Source organism: Halichoeres trimaculatus, unplaced genomic scaffold (genome assembly GCF_033239565.1).
Source record: "Halichoeres trimaculatus isolate MK-OKI-2021-1 unplaced genomic scaffold, fHalTri1.1 fHalTri1_scaffold_22, whole genome shotgun sequence".
NCBI lineage: Eukaryota > Metazoa > Chordata > Actinopteri > Labriformes > Labridae > Halichoeres > Halichoeres trimaculatus.
The window spans coordinates 20,050,960-20,075,402 of record NW_027437200.1 but is presented as its reverse complement, the minus strand read 5'-3'; the positions used below and the strand labels follow the sequence as shown (position 1 = coordinate 20,075,402).

The 24,443-nt window shown below is 41.1% G+C and overlaps 4 protein-coding genes across 5 annotated transcripts in view; 2 read left to right on the top strand and 2 right to left on the bottom strand.

The window, feature by feature from the left end:
• poln (polymerase (DNA directed) nu) overlaps nucleotides 1-6,824 on the bottom strand; it is a 76,188-nt gene extending 69,364 nt beyond the window's left edge. Inside the window, exons 1-5 of the mRNA XM_074662358.1 lie at nucleotides 6,567-6,824; nucleotides 6,068-6,161; nucleotides 4,161-4,327; nucleotides 3,360-3,869; nucleotides 1,113-1,210 (exon numbers count right to left, since the gene is read on the bottom strand). Of these exons, the coding sequence (XP_074518459.1) occupies nucleotides 1,113-1,210; nucleotides 3,360-3,869; nucleotides 4,161-4,327; nucleotides 6,068-6,161; nucleotides 6,567-6,699 (1,002 nt within the window). The 5' untranslated portion in view covers nucleotides 6,700-6,824. The remainder of the gene's footprint in view (nucleotides 1-1,112; nucleotides 1,211-3,359; nucleotides 3,870-4,160; nucleotides 4,328-6,067; nucleotides 6,162-6,566) is intronic.
• Nucleotides 6,825-7,133: 309 nt separating this feature from the next.
• Nucleotides 7,134-12,859, bottom strand: haus3 (HAUS augmin-like complex, subunit 3). Of its 2 annotated transcripts, none has more exons than XM_074699417.1 (6): nucleotides 12,781-12,859; nucleotides 11,062-12,096; nucleotides 10,771-10,980; nucleotides 9,272-9,504; nucleotides 8,902-9,187; nucleotides 7,134-7,535 (listed from the first exon to the last, which is right to left on the bottom strand). In XM_074699417.1, the coding sequence occupies exons 2-6, from the start codon at nucleotides 12,058-12,060 to the stop codon at nucleotides 7,326-7,328; spliced, it is 1,938 nt and encodes a 645-aa protein (XP_074555518.1). In that variant the 5' UTR covers nucleotides 12,061-12,096; nucleotides 12,781-12,859; the 3' UTR covers nucleotides 7,134-7,325. The 2 variants fall into 2 exon arrangements, with proteins under 2 accessions (XP_074555518.1, XP_074555519.1); XM_074699418.1 differs by having other exon boundaries at nucleotides 7,137-7,535; nucleotides 8,953-9,187.
• ptgr1.1 (prostaglandin reductase 1, tandem duplicate 1) lies at nucleotides 12,483-18,521 on the top strand. Its single transcript, XM_074699419.1, has 9 exons — nucleotides 12,483-13,057; nucleotides 13,809-13,942; nucleotides 14,020-14,065; nucleotides 14,503-14,562; nucleotides 14,914-15,081; nucleotides 16,485-16,758; nucleotides 16,994-17,099; nucleotides 17,459-17,577; nucleotides 17,752-18,521. The coding sequence occupies exons 2-9, from the start codon at nucleotides 13,837-13,839 to the stop codon at nucleotides 17,860-17,862; spliced, it is 990 nt and encodes a 329-aa protein (XP_074555520.1). The 5' UTR covers nucleotides 12,483-13,057; nucleotides 13,809-13,836; the 3' UTR covers nucleotides 17,863-18,521.
• A 1,086-nt stretch (nucleotides 18,522-19,607) lies between these two features.
• Nucleotides 19,608-24,238, top strand: LOC141811380 (thioredoxin-like; the record flags this gene model as incomplete). The annotated part of the gene is made up of 5 exons (XM_074699422.1): nucleotides 19,608-19,733; nucleotides 21,035-21,139; nucleotides 21,322-21,387; nucleotides 21,722-21,787; nucleotides 24,041-24,238. Coding segments are annotated over 5 exons (429 nt in total), but the record flags the coding sequence as incomplete, so codon positions are not given.
• Between the last annotated feature and the right edge of the window lie 205 nt (nucleotides 24,239-24,443).

Here is a 24,443-nt window from a genome sequence, read left to right as displayed (position 1 = left end):
CACAGAGAGGACGAATTGCTGCATGTCTTCCATCGTTACTCTTTGTTTACTGCGACGCATTTTTCTTCTTCATTGTTTTTTTCTGCTGTAATAATCTCATTTTGAACTGTGGATTATGAACAAGGCCTTTAATTTGATTACAAAAAAATATGAAAATGACTTAAATAAAGCCAAGAAAGACTTTAAAAATAGGAGACTAAGGAAAACGGTGAAAACGAGATCAATATTCAAATACCAGCTCCCTGAAGTACACCTTCACCTTCCTGTGACCTCGTCATTAAAGCATCTCTACATCTATCATACACATTATTCAGACCCCTCCTCTGTTTAAGCCCACAGATATTCTGCATGTGCGTTTCTGTGTCTTCTGCAAGCCCACGACTCTGTATGCCAGTCAGCAGAGGGCTCACGGTGTAGGAATTCCTGTGACTCAGCTCCCACAGGAGAGTCTTCCTCATTTCCTTGTAAACACAACCCGTTTTTTTTTTTCCTGCTGACAAAGTCATGAACCCCCCCAGGGTGCTGTGCTACAGGATATAGATAGAAAACGGAGGCAGGCCGTGGCCCGTCGCCCAGCGCTGGGTGCAGGAGTGTTGAGCGAGTGATGAGGGGAGAAGTGAGAAAATGGATTGTTGTGTTTGCTGCTGATGGAGGCAATACTGTTAAGTCTTGCACCTTTTTCTTTCCCTCTTCTCATCCACCGTTTTCTACCCATCCTCCCTTTATTGTTCTGCGCTCTCTCTGTAACACGTGTCAGGCCGTTTTTTGTACTTTACGACTCATCGGGGAGCTATCGCTTGTCAGCAATGCTGCAATAGTGCCGACGGCGCCCCGTTTCACACAATCCAGATAGATTTCTATGTGCATCAGGGAAATAGAAGCCGAATCCTTTTGAAGGCAGCTATTTAAATTTCAGGACTTTTTAGTGGGTTGATGCTGTTCACTGTTTTCTTTGCTTGCAGGGATTACGGAGGTAGAGTGTGGGTTGACAATAACAAGGAGAAATAAAGACACATTAGTTTTCTCAATAAAAGGAGAAGTAAATGTGTAGGTGCATTGTTTTTGCTGCTTGTTGTATCAAATTAATCTCTAAAATAATCCCTGTGACTCACTTCATGGATGTCATGTTGCTGGTGGTTCTCGTGCACACAGGTAGATGTTTCAGCTCTGCTCTCCTGGGACAAGGTCAGCGTACAGCAGCTTCTTCTACCTGAGGTGGAGGAGGTCAGAGAATTTCCAGCATCATCACTTTCAGGCTCATCTATAAATCAATGAGCCAGCTCTGTTATGTAAAACATGTGAGTGAGCGTGTGTGTGATCTTAGCAGAGTGTCAGGACAAAGTCAACCAACTCCAGAGATCGAGCTGACACTTTGTTACAACACGTCTTCCTGTTGTCGAGTGCGTTTGTGTGTGTGTGACTTGACTCAGCACTGTCTCAGCTGCTGAGGCTCAAGCTCTCTTCCTGCGGCTGAAATGTGAGCCGGCGCACATTTCAGCCTTCGTCAGTGCTGAGTTGCCCTCGTATCATCGCCTCAAGGCTGATAAAGAAAAAAGAAGAGGCCGCGAGCAGGAGTTTGAGAGCAACTAGAAATACTTTAGCATCCCCTAGTGGTCTCCTCTCAACTAGCAACCGCTGCTACTCCTAAAATCAGATCCAATGAGGCCAAATAGGTTCAAGAGCATTTAAATACTTAAGTACCACTTAACGGTACCAATTTTCGGTACTTTATTGTGTTTGTGTGGCAAAAAGTATCAATTTGTTACATAATAAAATATATATTAATTTCAATTTAACATGTTTATACTTCAATATCTAACATTGCAATGCTGTACTCATGTCCAGTATGGAAAATCACCTACTCTTCCAGTCCCTCACAGTCACAAGGATGCATTTAGGTACTGAAACATGGTACCGTTTGATTTTACATGAATTGGTACCCGGTACTTTTGACAGAATTCAGTTGGTACCTATAAAAGTACCTGATTTGGTACCCATCCCTATCAGCGATATGACAAGATTTGAAGTCTATATTTCATCATCAAAGATTTTTTGAGGGCAACAGAAAATGGCCCCCCAAAAAATACATTTATATACAGTATTCTGGAGGGTACAAATTGTCCTGGAGACGTTTCAAATAAAATTCTGGGCTGGGGAAAAGAGAAATATTTTGAGATCCAAGTCACAAGTTTGTGTAAAACAGTAAGAAATTTGTGGCATTACAATAAAGTAATGTGTTATTACATTTTCTTTTTGTTGCTGTCTTTATTTTTGCACTATTCTGCCACTGTAAAAATAGTCAAAAACAAATAAGGAAAAGGCTGAGATAATCAATTAAGCTGATTAGACCAGTGGTTTTCAAAGTGGGGGCCACGGCCTGGGGCACCAGGGGACCTCAAAAGATTGGAGGGAAGGGAAAAAATAATGTTATTATTTTTTCCTTTTTGAATTTTTTTATAACCATTTGTCCTGGATATATAACAAGTAAAGTGCCATAATCGTCAGATTCTCAAATTTCCTATAGTACCCAACCACACCTTGTGTGACAGCTGCAACTTCGGCATGATGATGTCATGATCCCCGTTAACCTGGTGGTTTTTGCCCGTTATAAGGCTATTTTAAAAAAAACAAACTGAACTTTGATGCTCTTCCCCTGTCTAACCACTGACTACATGTAAGAAAGGAGTATCCCAATGCCTCATCCCTTTTGCAACAACCAAATTGTCAAGTCTGGCTTTTGTTTGTTAATAATTTCCTGTTCTAAACAAATGTAATAATTATTGAAAAGTGAATAAATGCTTGAAAATACATTCTTAAAATGAAATTTGTCTACATATTTTGAAACAGTATCTGTATCCAAAGAGGGTCCCCAGCCAAAAGCTTGGGGGGCCTTGGCATAATAAAGTTTGGGAACCCCTGGATTAGGCTACCTGTCTGCATATTTGGTGTCCAAACAATAAAGAATGAGACATGCAACAGATTGACTCAGTCATTTCCTAACCTGGTTAGATAATTAAAAAAGCAACATTGAAATGTATTGGAGTGCATTTCGTCTTGCAACTGTTGAAATGCTGTAGAAGTATTTCAGGAATCTCTAGTGGTGAAAATTTCAAACTGCAGCTTCCTTCATATTTTCAACACAGCTGCAAAATCACAGCAAGATTTTATTCTACAGCTTCTATTGCTATGTGCTGATCTCATTTTATCAAAAAGAAGATTTTTAAATATTTTATATCTTTGTGAAAGCTTAAGTGGGTTTATTTACAAATATAAAACATTTTGTCTTTCATTGAAGAACAGCAAGTTTGAACTGGTCAGGAACCAGGATATGACACAGTGTTAAAACAGATGATGCCTACCTGTACACTCATCCTTCCAGTCCACATGAAGCAGCACTGACTCATCCCTCTTTCCTGACTCACCGTCTCCTCCAGGTAACTCACTCACGTCTTTATCGTCCCTCTCATGCTCTCTCTCCGTCAGTTTGATATCAGAGCAGCAGTGCTGTCTTGTTTCCATCTTATCTTCACTGCTTGTGCCCGCGCCGTCTTCTGTGCTGCTCTCTGTTTCCACATCTATCACCTGGGCGCTCTCCTCCTGTGTTCTCTCCACGTTATCAGACAGAATTGAACCGTGGGTCTCACAGTGTTCTGGTGGTCTTTCTGTGAGGTGATCCTCTCCTGTTTTCTTCCCGATCTGACCCGTGTCCTCAGTGTTGTCAGCTTGGCAGCAGCTCATGCTGTGGTCTTTCTTTTCTGGACTGTCACAGTGACCTCTCACAGCTTGCTCTTTATTCCCACAGACCTTTTCTTTCTCTTGAGGCTCTTCTCCTTCAGCATCAGAGTCTAAGCTTTTGTCTGTGATTCTTACTAGACATGGGGTCAAACTCTGCTCAAAGCTAACGGTCTTGTTGGTATTCAAGAGACAAGTCTCCATTCCTGATCTTGCCTCATTTAGCAGAGTTCCATCTCTGTGTCGTGTCACCATCCATTTATTTCCATCCTGTATTACATGTTCAAGGCTTAATTTCTGTCCTGTGCCTTCCTCCCAGGCTAGTTTTTTCACATCCCAGTGGCTCTCTTGTCTCACAGAGAGCTGAATCCCTCCTCTCCAGGCTTCTGTACACCTCTGCTCTTCCTGTGCACCTGATGTGTTCTCACTTGCCTCTTCATGATCTTTGAAGCAGGATAAAACTTGCCGACTAGCCAAAGAGAGCTCCTCTTTACAGGTGTTCTGTTGCGCTGTAGTAGGAAACAATACCTCATCAGGACCTTTGACGTCTGGAGAGAGTGTGAGGGTGAAAGACGGCTTGAACTCATCACCAAAACTGTAAAATCGAGAAGATATAAGGATTGTAAATACACTTAGTACAAAGACTAAAGAAATTTGTGTTTGGTAGATGATTTCATTGTGTAATTAAAGTTTCTTGGCAATAAATCTTATCCAGTTGTTTTGAATGGTGAGTTTTTGCCAATTCTTCTCTGCCAATTGCCAGTTGCCAGTTTGACTTGATTCTCAAGACTTCAACAAAAAACACCAGTCAAGATGGTAGAATAAGCTGTTTGGCATTGACGGATGAGATTTGGCAAATCCTCAAATTCAGCTCTGCTGTTAATCCCAGATATGCATGTTCCTCATACAACCCTCATTCCTATTTGATACTCACTTTTTCCATGGTGTATCTGTACATTCAAAAATACTCCTTGGTCTTTTGGGGGATAAAGCGTGTCCATCTCTTTGTAAAGCTGAAGCTGCTGCCTCAGTCACCTCACGCTGACTGGAAGACAAAGACTGTCTGGACTGATACGCAGGGGTTTCATAGTACTCTCTTTGGGAGTACTGATTATAGGCAGCGGACTCTCTCTGAGGAGTTGAATCCCAGCAGGAGGAGGTCTGGGATGGTGTCTGTGAGAGCTGATAGTAAGTAGACCTTTGAGGCCTGGACCAGGGGCTGAAACAGAAAATGATCACAGGCATTTCTTCCAATTGTTAATCCTCGTGACAAATTATTTGCTGGCTTCAAGTCTTTATTGATAATGTGAATAGATTCTTATCAGTGTCTTGATTTGGGAACCAAACAAAAGATACAAAATGGACTTCTTGATACTGACTTTTAGAGCTCTAATTTCGTGGCGCAGCGCAGGGGGCGCAAGCCTGGCACACGAAAAGAGGGAGAGAAAAGACGAAGAAAAAAGAGACAAAATAAATGAATGTCAATCAGCATTGACCCGTGATTTCCCATATTTCTCTGTTTTAGTCTTTATTTTTAACGTGATCTAAAAAGATGGAGTACATTATTGTGAGGAGGATGAGGTGGAGACACTGGGAGAGTATACAGTATATCACCCAAGGTTCTGCTATTTGGCGATGACAAACCAGGAGAGCAGGTGGATCAAAAGTATACTGAATGGATAAGCCAGCTGTGTAACTGTCTCTTCATTTTGTACTCCTATTAATGACAAAGGAACAGATTACATCTGTCCCGGGAGCTGGCCCACAAGGTGACGCGCTTCGTGTCCTCCGATGTGCCCCGCTGTCTGTTCTCCTACTTCAGGGACGGCAGCTCTGACTGTCTCCGCTGCCAGCACTGATTCCGCGGTGCTGGGGATCACTCAGACCAATCGGACGCTGCGCCTCGGCGGCAGGGCATTTAAAGGCGAGGAGAGGCACTCATTTGATTGGTAAAGGCAGCGCTCGGCTGTGTTAAACCCACTCACGGCTTTTCTCCTCCCTCTCTGCCATTTGCGCGAAGGGAGAAGTGGAAGTGCACCCCTGCGCCTCTCTTGGCACTGCAGGAAACTTGCAAAGTGCGCTGGTCACGCCCTGTCCACGTGGCAAAGGCCGGCGCAGGGCAGGTGTGCCTGGTCTACGAAATTAGAGCCCTTAGAGTTACTATTCATTCAATAAATGCTGAACTTCCAGACAAGAAACCAAATATTAGAGGTTGAAGAGTTTTTTGTATATCAACTACAGCTTTCAATCAGTTAAAATTGCTTGTTTACTAAACAGTGTGTTTATACGAGATGTAAAATAAAAACATGAGAGCCTGTTTATATGATATCTGCCTCACCGCTCCATGTCTCTGTCTCTGCTCTCCTCCTCACTCTTCATCCAGCTGCTCTGAGCCAAAGACTCCCTCTGGCTGCCATAAAACCTCTCCACTGATGCACACACAACAAAAGAGGAAACTGTAAACTACTCTGGGAGCAAGTGAGAAACCTTAAAGTCTAAAACATCTCATGTAAGAGGTAAGTTTTGCAGAGAAGTCTGAGTAAAACATAATTTTACACCTTAAATTTGAGCTGTTTTTTTTTTAATACTCCAAATTAGTGCTTTTAAACCAGGCTTGATTAATCATCATGTTAATTCGTCAAGTAGGCAGGCCAATGGTGGTGACGGAAACTAACAACACCTACGACAGGCTAAAAATAACAAGAGGCTCCCCAAAGCAACACTTTAAAACCAACTGCAAACCGTGCCGCTTTTTCAAAACTGTCTAACTTAAATTTTAAACCCTGATAGGATGAGACACTTTTTAATGAGGTACACTTCACGGCCTGACTGACTTTGCCTGTGATCGTAGAGGTGGCGGCGGCGGCGTCTGGTCTCGCGCAGACTCTGTTCCCGCAGAACAGCCAGGATCTTCTGAGCCGCCTCAGACAAAGGACCTGGGTACAACCCGCTGTTAGACTGCTCCATGTCCTCCCAGTCAGCCTACTCTCTCCCTAACTATCTGTCAACAACCAAGACAGGACAAAGGACAGTTTGGTGAGTAATACAGACACAAAGTGAGTAATACAGTGAGATGAGGCTTCCATAAATTCATGTCAGAAACTTTAAAGAGGGAGTGTTTGCAGATTTTCAAACTGCTTCATATTCACCCGTTAGTGGCTTCCAAAAGGCCAATCAAAGGGAAGCCTTAAAGAGACGGAGACTTAAACGAAGAGGCTGGTTTGATTTGCAGTTCAATAAAAAATGGGGATTTCATTTTTTTGAGCTGTAAATCATGTAAAGCCACTAAAGGGATGGTTTGAGACTAAATAAAGAGAACAACAATACCCCCTCTTTAAAGAAAATAACTTAAAACTAAACCTTCTTTAAGACAAGATTAAACTTTATTTATGAATTGCCTTGTTAAATATTCAAGAAAAAAACAGAGGAACATGAAAAAACAAGTCTTCTTCAATATTCCAGTTGAAAGTGTTAGAAATTAATGTGAATTGATCCCAATCATCATCATTTAGCAAACTTTTTCCCAAAGATTGATAACTCAGCAGTTCATCGGTGCAGACTCTTCTCATTCATTCTTGCAGGGGGTTTTTTTTTCACAGTCTTTTTGCTTCCAAATCCTCCACCACTTTCTGCAGCAGGCGTGCATCCAGGTGAAAGTAGATGTACAAGTCCCTCTCCCGCCTGAGGAGGGCGTTGCGCTCAAGCTGGGTACGCTTGGCCTTCACTTCCCCCATGATTTCTTGCATTAAATGCTGCAAAGTCTTCAGCTGAGACTCTGCTTCTCCGAGCTTGGTCGTCAGCTCCTGGGAGGGTAAGAAAGGAGGGATAAGAAATTAGAAAATAACAACAAGATGAGTGTTCAGTAGATTGTTTCTTTGTTTTTACAATCTGTCTTGGCAATAAACCTATGGGCTGAGATTCGTGTCGGTAGAAACTGAATTTGTTTTCTTGTACTAAATTTAAAAAGCATGATCTGAAATCATATTTCATGCTTGGAAATTGACTTTTTTTGCTTTGAAATTGGAAAACCTACTTGAAAGTTAAATACTTTATTTTTCTTGAACTCATGCTACAGTTATTGGCACATCATGGTTGTGACATGATAAACTGAAATTGAATTCTTGTATTTTTGAATAAAACGAATGAAGAGTGGAATTTCTAAGTAGGTCAAATGCAGTTTTGAAGCAAATAAATTCAATTTTAAAATAATTAATTTAATTTCAGATTGTGCTTTTCAACTTATTTATAAGAATTCAAATTCAGTTTTAAGTGGCACAAATCTCAGCCCTAAAAGTTCTTGTAACCTAGGAAGGCCTGTAGTTTGAGTATGTGGGATGTGCCATTAAGAAACTGCCCAATCTCTTCTGCTGATGCCAAACTATTTACTATTTCTTAATAATGTTAATATCTCATCGTGTCTCTCCGTCCTGGCAGACTACCTGCGTTTGTTTATATCTGGCACGCCGCGCACGCGGACTGATACACTAAGTGGCGAGCGCCTCGTAGCCAGCTGTGGCTCTGCAGCAGAGGTAGCGCCGTTTTACGACACGATGAGAACTAGAGCCTTATTTAGCGGTGTTTCTGTGTGAAAGTAACGCGCTGAAAATTCTCTAAATAAAGCGTGAATGCAGACCGATATCAGATTTTTTTGGTGGGATTCAAATTTATTTGTGTTTTTGGTCAAGTAAAATATGGCCCCGTCTGAGTGCAGAAGAAACCGGCTAACGAGCAGGGAGGGGGTGTTTGGTGCGAGCGCTCTGGGCTTCAGCTGCACAAAAACACTGCTGTAGGGGTAATTTCTGCCCTAAACCTTGTGATAGGACCCAACTTGTTCCATCCCGGAGTATCACTTTAATAATCGTTTCATTATTAACAGGGAAAACTCAAAAATAATAATTTGGAAAATATCAGGAGGTGGCTGTCCTGAAATTTAAAGGAATTTTTGAAAAGTGCATATACGAGGGAGACTTTCATCATGCAGTGTTTTCCCCATGTGTCATATTTAAAAGGACTAAAAATGTGATTCAGAAAGAGTGAAGACCAAAAATACTGAGCACCCAGGTCCCCTCACCAAAAGTGATGAGTAATCCAAAAATCAACTGACTCACATTAACATTTCCTCCTCCATTCTCTATTCTTGACCATTAAATAAAAAGGAAACAAACCCACCTGTGCATTTGGACAGAGCAGCTCCTGGTCAACAGAGGCCGTTGGACATACCTGCGGCCCTAAGACCAGCTGCTGGAGCTCAGTGTAAACGACCCTGTGGAGTGCCTCACAGTCACTGTAGAGACGGGCAGCGGTGTAGTGCTGCTCACGGCCGGCGCCTGCCAAAGCTTCTCGAGTCACTTGGAGGTTGGCTGATAGGTCCCTCGCAGCTCGATCCAGAGCTTCATATGTACGGAAAGGCTCTGATCGAGTGTGGTCTGAGCTGTGGTCGAGGATTTGGAGCAGTCTGAGGAGAAAACACACCAAGGTTAGCAAAGAAGTACAGTACATACAGAACACCTGACTGCTGGGTGTGTCTGACTCTTCTTACCTGCTGAAAGCTGCATCTTTGCTGCTGATGATCGGGTTTGGCCTCGGGTTGATGGCCAGCTCAGGCTGTGCAAGGGACTCTATTCTCAGAGTTGCAGCTTCGCCTTCCTTTGACAGTCTGCTGTTTACATCACCTAGCTGCATCAGACACTTCCGCCACCTCCTTAGCTCCATTTCCTGAGCCAGATGCACCATGTCAAAGGATGCTTTCTGACGCAGTAGGTAGTCACGTATCTATGCAGGAAGGAACAAAACACAAATCTGTAAATCAACCACTGATATAATTCAGGGTAAAAATAACTGTAATTAGGCCTGTCACGATAATCAATAAATCAATTAACCAAACAATAAATAAAAACGTCCTCGGTAAGTTTGCCAGCCTCGATAAACTGACACGTGCATGCATGTTTGTTTTCCTCCTCTCTTTCGACCAAAGAGGCTTAATGAGAAGATGGCTCACTACGTCTATCCTTCCTAACATCGGGGTGCAAAGGTTCTATAGCGGATTTGGCGGATTTATAGCAGAGTGAGCATCTGTCAAAAATGCGATCTTTGGCATCTTTTGCGACCGGGCTGCTCGCGCGTACCCAGAGAGAGCTGAAGCGAGCGTCCTGAGGGGTAAGGAGGAAACACACGCTAATATGAGTGATGGCACGAAAGATACGGTTCTTAAGCCGCCTGCCACAGTCCCAGTGTGGGAATATTTTGTTTTTTATCAGAATGAACAAAGTGTGAGCTCATGAACACCAATGAGCTGATATGTCGCATTTGTTTGAAAATAGTGGCGACGAAGAAGAAGAAGAAGGGGAGGTGCAGTGGAGCCTTGTTCTTTGACAATCCGCTCTTACTGAGGCTTTTGGTCGGCAAAGTAAATAGAAATAAAAGCGCCAAATGGTGGGCGCTCAAAGACAGATACATTGCCAAAGAAATGCAGCCCTTCAATACGGTTGAAAGCCAGAAATGTTAAAAATGTTTGACAGACAGTACGGATTGACTGGGAAAAAGTACATGTTACGATCAATTCAGGAAATGTATAAACTCCCTTTTATTTAGACTATAGTTTTTATTGTTGTTGTTGTTTTTTGGAGTTTTGTTTTTTCTTTAGAGACAGGGTCTATGTTTTATTGTTTTGGATTAGTATTAATTATTTTCATTGACATGTATTTTTTTCTAAGAGAGAGTCCATTTCATTTTCATTGTATTATTTTTCTTTCTTGTTTGTTAAATTTATTATATTTTTTGTTTAATTTATTTTATTTAAAAGATCCTGACCTTTTAATTACAGTTAAATACTCTTAAGAAATTAAAGTTTCTTGCTTTTGATATGGTTTACTCACTTTGTTATCCCATTTATCATAATTACATCAATGAAAAAATTGAAAAAAAAAATCAAAACAATATTGACCATTATATCGTTTATCGGCAATAATATTTTGGAACATTATCGTCTAGCAAAATTTGTTATTGTGACAGGCCTAACTGTAATAATTGTCAAGTTACCTTATTCTGTCTGGAGGTGTAGTAGTCCTGTCTTGCTACTTGCAAATCCAGGTCTCCCCTCACAACAGGGACATTAAGCAGTCTGGCAGACTCCCTCAGAGCTGTAGGTACAGGACCGTGGAGCAGAGCCTCCAGTTCAGCCTCCACTGCCTGCAGCTCCTTCCTGGATACATCCTCACGGATATGCAGGGAGGAGGAGGTGGAGATGCTCTGATTGAGAAGAGAGATAGATTTGATTATTCAAGAGGTCAGAGGAAGCCAAACAGAACACGTGATCCATGTCTGCCTTACCTTGGTGTGAGAGGACTTCTCAGAGAGCCACTCCAGCCCAGCTGTGACGCTCTTTTCCTCCGCCGTCGCCTTCATCAGCTGGTGCTGCGCCACAATATGAGACCACTGCAGACGAGCCATCTCCGTCCTCCTACGCTCCACCAGCCGTTCCTCTCTTTCACTCCCTTCGAGCTCATTTCCTTCTTCCTCTCTGTCTTCACATGAACTGAGGTCAAGCACCTGGAAGCGCTCAGAGCAAGACGCCTCGACAATGTCAGAGATTCCCTGGAACAAATGCTTCTGTGTGAAGGCAGTGAGTGTTTTAGTGTTGAGCTCCTCCTGATGCAGGAAGGGATCCAAGGAGAGCTGAGAGAGGAGCACTGCAGGGTATTTGGTGACGCATGGAGCTACATGTTCTTTTTGCTTTGCTTCCTGAGCTGGGAGGTATGAAGACAGTTTAGTGACCTCTTCAGTCAGGTTTTGCAGCAGAGTGTTAGTGTCAGCGTTCTCTGCTCCAATAGAACTATTAGCTTCCTTTAGCTTGCATGCAGCACTCTCCAGCTCTGCAGCAAGCCGCAGGTCGACTTCAGCTCGGGAGGTTGCTGCAACCTGCAGCTTGTTGAAGCGTTTCTGCTTCAGCGCTTTCTCTTTACGCAGAGCCTGGAGTTCTGCCTCCAAGTCCTCTGATGTCACATCACTCTCAAACGCAGAGGAAGAGGATGAAAAAGAAGGGCCCAAGGCGCTGGCACTGTTATCTGTAGGTGTGATGGTTTTCAGAACCTCACCTAAAGCTGCTTCATCCAGAATCGGCTTGCCAGACTTCCGCAGCTCCTGAAAAGCCTGTGCTTCCTCAGTGGTGAGAACGTTGCTGCGGTTGAGGGTCCGACACACGAAGCGCAGGAAGTGCAGGTTCTCCGGAGAAGTGTCAAACAGCCAATCAAACTCAGAGCTCTTCAGTGATGAAGCACCGGGATAACCTAGACGGCCCAGGGCCTCCACGAACTGGCCACCGTCTAACATAGTGGTTTAGTACCCTGTGCCACCCCCCCTTGATCACTTGAGGTCAAGTGAGTTAGTCAGAGTTTATTTTAAAAAAAGAATAATTTGAATATGTTAAAACAAAAAATATAGAATTTCATAAATTGGAAACCAATATGACTTCAAAACACACTTAACTGGAAATTTACCCAAAATGCTTTTCAGACAATTTAATATTCTCTCGGTACAAGCTTTTTGATGGCTATTCGTATCCCCCATAAATGTTAAAAGTACAAAAAGTGTCAAAGTTAATGCTTTTTTAATTTGCATATCTGAAATTAAAAAATTCTAAGTTACACTTGGGTGAATAAAAGATGTGTTTGGAGAGTTTTTTTTTTACCTCAAAGCACCCATTTTACTGTACATAGAGGATACTAAAATTAGAAGCCTAATACACACAAAATTAGCAGCGTGACGTCTTTGTTTCATTGGAAGAAAATGGTTTAAAGTATTCAATTTATCGAAAGAAACGTTAGAAGACTCCTGAAGTCGACATCTTGTCTGTTTTAAAACTGCGTCACATACATACCGGTTAAAGCTAAGTGCGCATACTAGCCAAAACACTCGGTACACAGCACTTTTAACGGTTAGAAAAGTGCGTCAAACCTTTTACCACTGACATAACTCGACCTACAACCGTTAAAATCAAAGAATATCAACTTGAGTTTCTTTCTATCTCTAGTTTCTCGCTCAAATACTCACATTTTTGTCAGGACAACCGTTTGTTCGCATCCAGCCTTTACCAGCTACTTTCAAGCTCGCGCCAACATCCGAACTGGCTCTAACGTCTTTACGCAGCATGACGTATGATCTACGTAACACGTTAGGGGCCGCGTTATACCTCCAACCAATCAAATCTCCGCTTGGATTTTTTGACTCCCGCCTTCTCTCCTCCCATGCTTTTTTGCCGACCTACTTCGTGCCCAGCAGCAGTGTGAGCTTGTTTCTTCTGCCATTTCTCTGTGGTGAACAACATTTGGTGAGTATAAATAGATAAAGCCGTACTATTCAAGTTAATTTAACACGTTTAAAGCTGTAGAGTACATGATAATTTGAGGAGAGGGGATAATTAAGCAGAGAAACCGCATTAAATTCCTAGGTGTTTGAATAGCATCGGCTTTTCGACCCTGTATTAAGTTGAATCCAAGTTAAAACTGCCTTAAGTAAAAGTTTATAAGCATTCAATTTTATTTTTACTGTCTCTAGTTTTCTGTAGACTGTGTTTGAACTATTATTTTTTTTGCTTTGCCTTGCTATGTATGTACTAGTGTGGTTGAATAGTGTAACTTATACTTTATTTTGTTGTACTTGCTTCCTCCTATTATAGTGTGTGTGTGTGTGTGTGTGTGTGTGTGTGTGTGTGTGTGTGTGTGTGTGTGTGTGTTTGTGTGTGTGTGTGTGTGTGTGTGTGTGTGTGTGTGTGTGTGTGTGTATGTGTTCGTGCAAAACGGGTATGCATTCCATCCTAATTACAGTTTTGCATTACATATTTTGAATGTACAGTTACACTCTAAACAAACTTACTGCAAGATCATTTCAGACACTTCTGTTAAGCTGAGTTATCCTCTTGTATTTCCCCTCTACTCTTCTATGCACTTTTCCTTGAATAGTTGTAAGCTTCCCCTTGAGTAACCCCTCTGTACATACAGCACAGTGTGTCCTCCATTTCCCACACATGCTACAGATTTACCAAATGTTACCATCTGTCTTATATCAAACAACTGCTCCAGCCCTTACAGCCGCTATAAACAAAGCATCATGGTCCAAGCTAAGACCTGGGTCCTCGTCAAGCACTTTGACGGCTTTCCGAAGAAGAGCGACTTCGAGCTCAGGGTGGAGGAACTCCCCGAGCCCAAAGATGGAGGTACAATGATGTCTGGTTTCAAACACTTTAATTGAGTCAGTTTGCACTTGAACACTTTTGTTTTCCATTTGTTTCAGAGGTGCTTTTGGAAGCACTGTTTCTCAGCGTCGACCCGTATATGAGGTGAGTAGGGATGGGCGAGCAAAAATACTCTATTGTCACAAAATGATTATTTGAATATTCTGGTTCACCAAGCAAAGTTTGTACAAAGCCTCATTTTTTGTTTATTTTCCTGTAGAAGTTCCCAGAACTTGCCAAAACTATTTTGCCAACAGCAGTTACTGAAGTTTTCTTATGTTTTTAGAAATTATTTCATGTCATTTTGGTATTTTTTGATATTTATTGGCAAAACGGACGCTTAACAAACATTATCCAACAGTTATATCACATTTCAGCCATGATGAAATAATAGTCAGTTGAATTATTCACTTTTTTATTATAAACTGATATATTTAAATCTCTCTAATAGTGGGTGGGATTGAGTCTTCATATTTGCTTGGGCACCGTGTAAAAAACAATCATTATTGAATAGAGAAATATTTATTCTATTCTCTATCCAGGCCATTCAGTGCATTTCGCATGAAGGAAGGTGATGTGATGATTGGAGCTCAAGTAGCCAAGTAAGAAAACTCACCTGCATTCACATGAATTTTATTCATCATGTTGTTTCATGCCAGTTGTGCATCTGTTAATGATTACCAAAGTATTTGAGTCACAGACAGTATCTGAAAATGTCCTTGGCTGGAAGTTCAAACGCTGTATTTGTTTAAAATCACGTTGAATAAATTACTCAGCAACCAAAAGAATCTGTTTTTAAAACCAGATGTTGTGTCTCTTCCTGACTTTGTTGTGCTTGCAACTCCCCCCGCCACATGCTTTGAAATCGCATAGCTCTCTGAGACGCCACTACGGATAAACATATGAACTCTCTCCTGCTTTTGTGTCTTTTTACAATCTTGTTTTTTCGTTAGAGTGATTCAAAGTAAGAACTCTGCGTTTCCTGTGGGAAGTCATGTTGTCAGTCGTGACGGCTGGAGGACCCACTCACTCAACAACGGGAAGGAGCTCGTTCCTGTCATGCCCGACTGGCCACAGGACGTCTCCATGTCCCTGGCTCTGGGTGCCATCGGGATGCCAGGGTGAGACACATGTTACACACATGGCACTGGGTACAAGGGAGAAGCATCTGGTTGCCAGAGATTAAAGTACAAGTAATGATCTCATGGGTAATTTACTGTCACTGTTCGTTCAGGGATTACAACAGTCTGACAAACGATTAGCTGGCTGAGAGATCAAACTAATGCTTAAAAAAAGGTCTTAAACAGCTCTGTGAAATAGAGGAAGTCTGCTGAAAGTGTTAGTAATAGTTGTCAGTACGACTTCCATGTGTCAGCTGTAGCTGGTTTCACTTTGACTGTACGTCACAAGTTAATCAGACTCATGCATTCAACCAAAGACGTCCCGTGTACAGAGGCTATCGCTCATATGTCATTGGTCATTTGAGGGATTCCTGATCTCAACAGGGTTTGGTTCATGTCATCCTCACTCTTTACCCCCAAATTTCAACCAATTGGATTTTAACTAGAATATTCAAGCAGGAGAGGAACTGGTTTAGCTCGGTTGACAGTCTTCCTTTCATGTCTGTAGGCAAAGTCTTTGATGCACTATTGGGTAGTTCAGTTCCTGTTTAGAGATAAAGCTTCCAGTAGAGACAAAAAGACACAAAAAGTACTTATTGCAAAAAAAGAATTTTTCAATTTACCAACTGACAGAGCATTACTAAACTTTTTATTTGTTGATATTGAAGTGTAGTCATCAAGTAGATTTTAGAAGTGTGATAACAAGGAAGTGTTCAAAAGAGCTGATTTCACAACAGTCTCAAAAGCTGATACTGTGTTTTTTTATACTGTTGAAATAAACATTAGATTTGCTCAATTTGTGACATCATCAATTGGTGAATTAACATCGAACGAACCATATGGAAACATCCTGGTTTTGATTTTCTTGCTGTGGACTTAATTGCCTGTCCAAACTTTCTGGGTCAAATTTGGGGTCCAAAAACAGATCAACCTGTTTCATAATTTGTCATTTTAAACAAAATAAAACGGCATTGTCGCCTGGCAACAGTAGAGGAGGCTTCCAGAGTGCAGGGTGTCAAAGTGCTATGAGGCTTTTCAGAGACAGTAGCTGCAATGAGGGTTGCAAAGATTGTTGTAAGGTCAACTAGCTTAAACTGCTCTATGAAGGAAATTAATGTATGGATATTGTTCTTGGGCTTGAGGTAGGAAGTCCTTTAAAATGCATACATAACGCATAAAACTGAACTCAAAGAACAAACCTGTGTACAGTATGACAGTGAAGCTGCTCGGCACCAACAGCTGAGTTATGTCGTCTTTGAGCAAATTAACAAGAAAGGCTCCACATGTTTGGTCCATGTTTGTTTGACCTTATACTCACTTCAAACTGTTTACATCACAGTGACAAAGACGAGTGGGTGAAATCACCTTATGGTTTGAAAGCCAGGTTTTCTCCTCCTTCTCAGTCTGACAGCTGTGTACGGGATTGAAGAAGTCTTGGACCTCAAGCAAGGAGAGACCCTTCTTGTGAACGCTGCAGCAGGGGCCGTGGGCACCGTGGTGGGCCAGATCGCCAAAATCAAAGGCTGTAAAGTGGTCGGTTCAGCAGGAACTGACGCAAAGGTGGCTTTCCTGAAAGAACTGGGCTTTGATGAGGCTTTCAACTATAAGACAGTTGGTTCTCTGGAGGAGGTGCTGAGGAAAGCGTCCCCAGAGGGATATGACTGCTTCTTTGAAAACGTAAGCAGTTATGTTCTTTTTAAATGTCTTTTCTAAAAGATAATAAAAGATAAATAATCTATTTAACATTTAAAGCAAATCTCAAAGGGCCACAAGACGAAACAGTTTCAGTGGGTTGAGGCGCCCTCAGGTGGCTATTGAGGGCATCCTACTGTCAGTATTGCAGATCCCGTATAGTGTGACATTGAGTTCTTTATTGAGGTTGTTTGAACAGATTTACTGTTTTTTATTTCAGGTTGGAGGTCCTTCTTCAAGTGTCGCTCTGCAGCAGATGAAGGACTTTGGAAGAATAGCCGTGTGTGGAGCCATTTCTACATACAATGACACCACCCCACAGACAGGTGGGTATTTCCCTGCGTACATTTATTAAGTCTTTTTTTTTTTTTTACCAAAACTTCATTGTTGGCAAAAAAGTTTAGCAACCAATTTTCCCACAACAACAGAACATAAATCGCTAAATTTTAAGACCAAGAAGTCACACACGTTCAATCTATATATATTAAACCACTTGAGTTCTTTTCATTTTGTACTTTAAGTGTTAAAAAAACTTCACCTCTTTTTTTATGTCACTCAGTCAAATGGTTGTTTCGTCACTAGAGGGCGTCCTTGTCTCATTAAAATGATGGACCTGATGCATTAACGCTCCATCTTCTTGACTTTTTGTTTGCGTCCCTGAAAGTTTTATGTCCGTCTTCCACAGGGCCGTACCAACACCTCACCATGATCATCAAGCAATTAAAAATGGAGGGCTTCATGCAAAGCAGGTGGCAGCACAAGCATCCAGAGACCCTGAAGAGGTTGATGGGATGGTATAAAGAGGTTGGTGGCTGCATGCAATTTCCTCATGCAATCTCATAGAGGTGGTATGATGCTTTTTCATACTGTACAAACACAAGAGACAGATTACATGGGGTCATCACAAAAATCTCTATCTTAGGCAGTTGTTTGATCTCCATGTTTCTGCTTCTGTTTATGTTTTTTCTGCCTCTGCAGGGTAAACTGAAGTGTCGGGAGCACGTCACAAAGGGATTTGAAAACATGCCGGCTGCTTTTATGGGGATGCTGCAGGGAGAGAACATCGGAAAGGCTATCATCATGGTGTGATGTGAAATGCAGGAAAAGGGGAAGAATCAGTGTTGTGAATGACTTACATGCCATTACAGGTTGTTTACATGAAGGACGGAGCAATAGATACTCACAGTTAACCAGATACTAATACAGTTATACTAAAGGTTGAGATGGACATTACGACGACACACTCCAGTCTAGAAACTCATAAAGAGAATCTAATGTGAGTTGTTGTTTGTTTTACTAGCTTATTCTTTTTATTTTAACTAACTTTAAGAACAAAAGAGTCGGACACAAATGTGAAAAATTATTTCTCACCTGTTTTGCTGTTTTGACTGTCATTGCAACTGTTGTCTCCATACTGTTTTAGGAAAACACTAGACTGGATTTGAGGCATTAATACATAACTGAACCATTGTTTACTCTGTGTTTTGTATTTAGTGGGAGCTTTTATAAGTGTAATAAAATCTAAAAGCTTTTTTTTTTTAATTTGATTATTATTTCACTTTTGTATGAACCTCATGGTGCAAATTCTTTGCAGTTGAGATGTGTTTTCAATCAATCAATCAATCAAATTTTATTTATAACACACTTTTCATACATTAAAATGTAGCACAAAGTGCTTCACATGATTAAAAGAGCAGCCCTTGCCCATTCCCACCCCCCAGCCCACCCAGGCCCCAAACCCCAAAAAACTCCAAACAATGCAAACAATGCATATAAAGAGAGCAAGTAAACAGAAGATGACTGTCCCTTTAAACCCTTAAAAAAAACAACTTTTAAATCTCACAATCTTTATAACTTTTAACTTGTTTCACAAATTTACTGTCATCTAAAATTTGCATATTTTTTTGGCCAATTTAGCTTTAGAATCTCACTATTTAATTCTCACACACTTTGGTATTTATTGTCAATATAAAAGATTTTAAGAAAAGGGTAACAAACTAAGATTTAACCCAGAAATTTGTGAGAAAAAAATAATTAAGTCAGCGGGATAAGTGTGGCATATTTTTGGCATTTTTATTTGTCAAAATGGTCAGTTTTCTAATGAAGCGTGGACAGTTTGTGAAAAGCGGGACCTTTGTGAGAATAAAGTCTCAAAAAATATGTGAAATTGTAAATTCACAATATTGTTTCAAGGATTAAACAGACCTCTTATGGCGTTTCTCTTAGCAATTTAATACCATTTTATTTTCTCAGCGTAATATGACTTTTATTTTTTAGCAGTTTCCGTTGTGGTTCGTTCTACTGTTTGTGACATGAAACTTCTCATGTACCTGATGCAATCGGTATAAAAACTATTCGTTCCCTCCCTTCGGAAGAACCGCAGTCTTTTCCGCCACAAGACTGGTGATTTCTCAGCAGTCATCATGATTTGTGAATTGCACAATTTGGTGAGTTTTTTTTTTTTTCGATTTATTTCTTTAATGCAGGTAAATACCACCATAGTAGCACACAGGCGGAAGTTTTAACTCAACGATTCTGCCACCAGCCGGACTCCCGCGGTTGTGATCGGTGACGTTGTGGGGTAAATTGGTGCCGAATCACCCGTCCAGCGAGGGGTCCATACGGTTTGAAATGCATATGACAACTATCACTGCTTTTTTTTCTTAGTATTACAACCGCTGCAAGTAAAGTAGAAGGAGTTGTATAAGGGTATAAAATGCTCAAATCCTTTTTTGTGAAATACGAAGGGTCTCTTTCTCTCGTTTAGCCCCCCTTATCACCCCTACAGTATTGGGGGAATGGTTTTGTCCGCCCATCGTGAGGGGATCCGTTAAACAGACGTTAGTCGTCGTCTTCTCACTGAGCCGAAGAAGCTGCAATACCTGTATGAAACCGTTGACGAATCCGAACACCACGACCCTTTGTTAAACCTAGTCCTTCACCTGCCGTGGGTAGAGAAAGTGTGTCATTTGTCGTTTGAAAAATACCCTATGTGCAGCTATTTGTATAAAACGGCACCATAAAACTTGTGGGACAGTAAGTCATTGTGGAATGTTTTTTTTATTATTATTATTGAGGGATTTAACTGTAGTGAATGACCTCTGTTGGTTAAAATAAGTGGTTTTACAAGAGGTCCTCGAGTTACGTGGTTCTTGGCTTACGTTGTTTCGACTTTACGACGCCAATAAATTATGTACGTAAGAAAATAGAGAAGGTTTCATAGTTACGCCTCTCTGACACGGAGTGCGTGTGAATACGCAGCTACGCAGTGCTACGTCATCAGCATCGTCCACTTTGTCCCGATTTTGTCCAATTATTTTACTGTGTTTTACTATTATTGTATTATATTTATTTTACTTTAATTGAAATGTCTATTTTAAATGCCTGTACTGTTTTCTATGAATATGCATTATAATGCATGTATTTGGATCGTTATTTAGAGATTTAGGGGGTATTTAGGGGTAAAAATCCAACTTACCCGGAATTTCAGGTTACGACGGTTAGGAACAGTATTGTTTGTAAAACAAGGACCACCTGTACTTAGGAAGCAATTTGTTATTACTATTTTTTTAATATTCATTTTTTTGTAAAACACTGAAAAACATACCCACATATCTTCTGACGCAAAGTCAGGCCTGTTGTTTCAAAAGCTTGACTGAGACTCTATGGAAATCGGGTTGCTTCAAAAGAAATGCCTGTCCAAAAAAATACTGGCAAGCTGCCAAGAGAAGGTGCAAACGCTCATATGACTCTCATTCTATCCAGCCAAGTTTAAAAATACAGTTCCTTGAGTGCCCACATGAGGCAGGCCTTAAGAAATTAAACTTAAAAAAATATATACTTCTACAGTAAAAATAAACCTGAAACAAAAAATAGGTAAGTCATTTTTTCACTCCGAAATTTAAGGACGTTAAAGTTTAGAGTTGTGTATTATTACAGACACAGCTTTCTTGACTAGCATTAGAGCACACTGTAGCTGTTTGCGAAGTGACTAAAGGCGTCAACTTTGCCTCTTTGCCCCATGTTAGGTTGACAAAATTAGTTTGAGTTAGCATTTCCAATGTAGCAGCCACCAACAATTGGCTGTATCCATTTATTCATGGAAAAAATATGTTATAAGATGATATAGTCTATGCTAACATTAATGTTATACCAATCAAACTGTTTATCTGTTGTATGTGTTTTATTATAGAGTCATGTAAAAAAAAACAGGGGTTTCTGATGGCAAATTTTAATGTGTTTCTATTTGAATCTTCTGTAGGGTCACTTCCAGGAAGTCCTGAAGGAGGCTGGGGATAAGCTGTTGGTGGTGGACTTCTCTGCCTCTTGGTGCGGCCCCTGTAGAGCAATACACCCAGTGTATGAAGTGAGTGGACAACTTGACACACTGCGAAAAGGTTTATGGGTGGTTTAATGAAAGTATAACCAAAGCTTGTAGCCTGCCTTTCACAAATGTGCTTATGTAGTACTCAGAAAAAAGTGTTTTTCCAAAGCATTCATAATGTTCACCCTTTCAACTAATATATTTCTTATTCTACTCTTTTGCAGGAAGCATCAAAAAATCCCAAATACAAAAATGTGATCTTCGCAGAAGTGGATGTGGACGAGGCTGGTGTAGGTGTTCATAAAAACCAGGGTTGGGATTTGGGGATTTCAGGGAGGGGTTATATCATAATATTCAACAATGTGTAAACTTAAGTAGAGATGAGCCAGCTTTTCCAAAAGGTGATTCTGGCATCAAATTTGTCACATTTGTTGTAAAGTGACAGACCCATGTGCATATAAGAAGATTAATTAACAAAAGTCAAACAAAAACAGACTCTAAATGTCAAAGAAAAGCTGAATCCAGAAAGATCTGAAAGAAAACGCACGAGAGACACAGTGAGCAAAAGAGTCCACGTTTGCTTATTCACTCTTAGTCTTTTACTTTGTCCTCTTTCTCTCTCAGGATGTTGCACAGGCCTGTGACATCTCATGCATGCCGACATTCCAGTTTTACAGGAATGGGTCAAAGGTAAGCATGTAAAACAATGAACATCAGTGTCATTTATTTAGAAACATATTTCATGTTTTAGCTCAGTTTGGGTCTCCACCAGCTTATCCCAGCGTCTGTTCAACTGTGAAAGCTCCACTTTGTTAAAGAGTCACTTTCTAACTCAGTCAGCTGTTTGATAAAACATCAGAGCTTATCTGTATCTCTATCACAGAATATGACTTTAGTGGTTTATGTGTTTTTAAGCCTGAAAACCAAAACAATGGAGTAAAATCAGATAGTGCGTCCCAAATCGCATACTTCCATACTCAAATACTCAAAATTTTGAGTATACTGCGTCAAAATGAAAAACAGTATGCATAGTATGCGAGAAATGAGTATGCAAAAGTACCAGGATGATGTACTCAAATCGGCCCAGATTTTGAGTATGCAGCTGTGGACACTTAACGCACTCATTTCATCCTCTGGCAGCAATGTATAAATGTAACTTATTGATGTTGTTTTTTACACGTGTTGTTTCCACCAAGCACCATCAGCTGTTGACGTTGTGTATGTGGTGTAACTTGTTTTTGTTTGTTTTGTTCTGCGAGTGATAGGCTATGCCAGTGTTTCTCAAATCTGGTCCTGGGGACCCCCCTGCCCTGCATCAAGCTCTGCTCGAGCCTGATAACGAGCCATTCATTTGAATCAGGTGTGCTGGAGTGAGGTAACATCTAAAACATGCAGGGCAGGGGTACCCAGGACCAGGATTGAGAAACACTGGGCTATGCTAATGCTAGTTGAGCTAACAGCTATCTCAAATGCCAAAGCTCATTGGGCTAACAGTTACCGGGGCCCTAGCATTACCCAGTGAACCAGGTAAATATCATAAGAAGCGGGTTAGACCATGCACAGTGAATACATGACCAGAAGCACCACTCAGACATTTCATTTGTGGATGTATTTTAACTGCCACAGCGCCCTGGTAGCTCTCTTGGTAGCTTCAGTCAGCTGCACCAACCCCCATTAATAAACTCTACACCGCTGATCGTGTTATTAGCTGTGTTTAATATACTACTGAAAAGGCTTTGAAATTTTGCTGGCAAATAGTGGCAGTGTTTGGCGGAAACGCGCTGGAAGCCGGTCACAATTAGACGTAGAAGAAGAAGAGGTCGACATCATGTCATCATTCCCGGTAAGTACGGCGCTCGGCAGTATGCGATTTGGGACAGCACTACACCCTCAAAATTTGCGCACTAAGCCAGTGAGTATGTAGTATGCTTAGTACACTCAATTTGAAAATTTTGAGTACACAGTATGGAAGTATGCGATTTGGGACACACTAAAAGTTATGTCACCATGTGGAATCACCTTGACATTATCATCATGATCAGAACGGCCCTCCGGTAAAGGAGGGTATTTCTATGGAAAATTGTAGCTGTTGTCACCTTTTATATTATAAGACAATTTGTGCCTTTATTCTGTTATATGTTGACTGTACTTTGAGGGTGACAGAAGAAAGAAAATCAGATAATTTCAAATAGGTACCACTAGTGGGATCGAACCCGAAACCGAAATATAGATCTCTATGCGTCTGTGTCCTACTCTCTAACCACTCAGCCACTGACTTTCCTACTTCAAATACAGACAGTCTAGTATCTCACGTCTTGATTCATGGTTTTTCCAGTCTAGTATAACTGGGGCGGTTCACCTGTCAAAGGATCACGCAGGTGTCCTAAGGCGAGCTCAGGGAGGATGGAAACCTCCCGTGGAGCTGAAGGACAAAAGCTCGCTTGATCTTGATTTTCAGTATGAATACGGACCGTGAAAGCGGAGCCTCACGATCCTTCTGACTTTTTGGGTTTTAAGCAGGTGTCAGAAAAGTTACCAAAAGGTCTCAGTTTATGTTTCTGAACAAGAACATCATCTATTACAGGTATAGATTAATTTAATGTGACACCTGCAGTTCACAAGGCGTCTTTCAGAAGCCGGTCTGACCTTCTCTGAGACGCAGCTAAGGTAAGCCTGACGTTTAGCCTGCCCGGGACCAGGCTAGTCGCACTGGCTAATTTACCATGGTTACCAAGCCACGCTAGCCCTAAGCCTCGTTTGTGGAACCCAACTCTCACTAAAGTTAGCGCGGCTAACCCAAATAAGCCAGGCTTTGAGCTAAGCCAGCTTCGTGGAATACCCCCCTGGTCTGCTGTGTTGGCCTTTAAAAGGCTGTTTGCTCTAAAGACAATAAAAATGCCATTTTTCTAACTTTTGCTGTATCTTTGACCCTCTGTGTTTCAGATTGACGAGTTTAAAGGAGCGGGACCTGATGAACTTATCAAGAAACTGGACAAATACATGACATAAGTCACTGAAGAATTCCAGTTTCATTTTTTGTGTTATTGACACCAAGATCTTCTTTTACACCAAGGCAAAAACAGTTTATTCCACTTATATTTTAGTCTGTAACCTGAAAAACACAATTTTTTTAAATCTAGAAATTGGGTCCCTACTCAGAAATGTTTTGTCCAACAGGGTTTAATAAATGAGTTTCAGAAACAATGTGCCCTGCAATCCTTCTTTGAAATGCATTAATCACAACTTTTGCATATAAGGTTTTTGCTTTTAAAGCATAGAGCATGATCATGCTTTAAAAGTAAAACTAGGAGCAGCGTCAAACAGGCCCTCGCACCTCCACACTCCG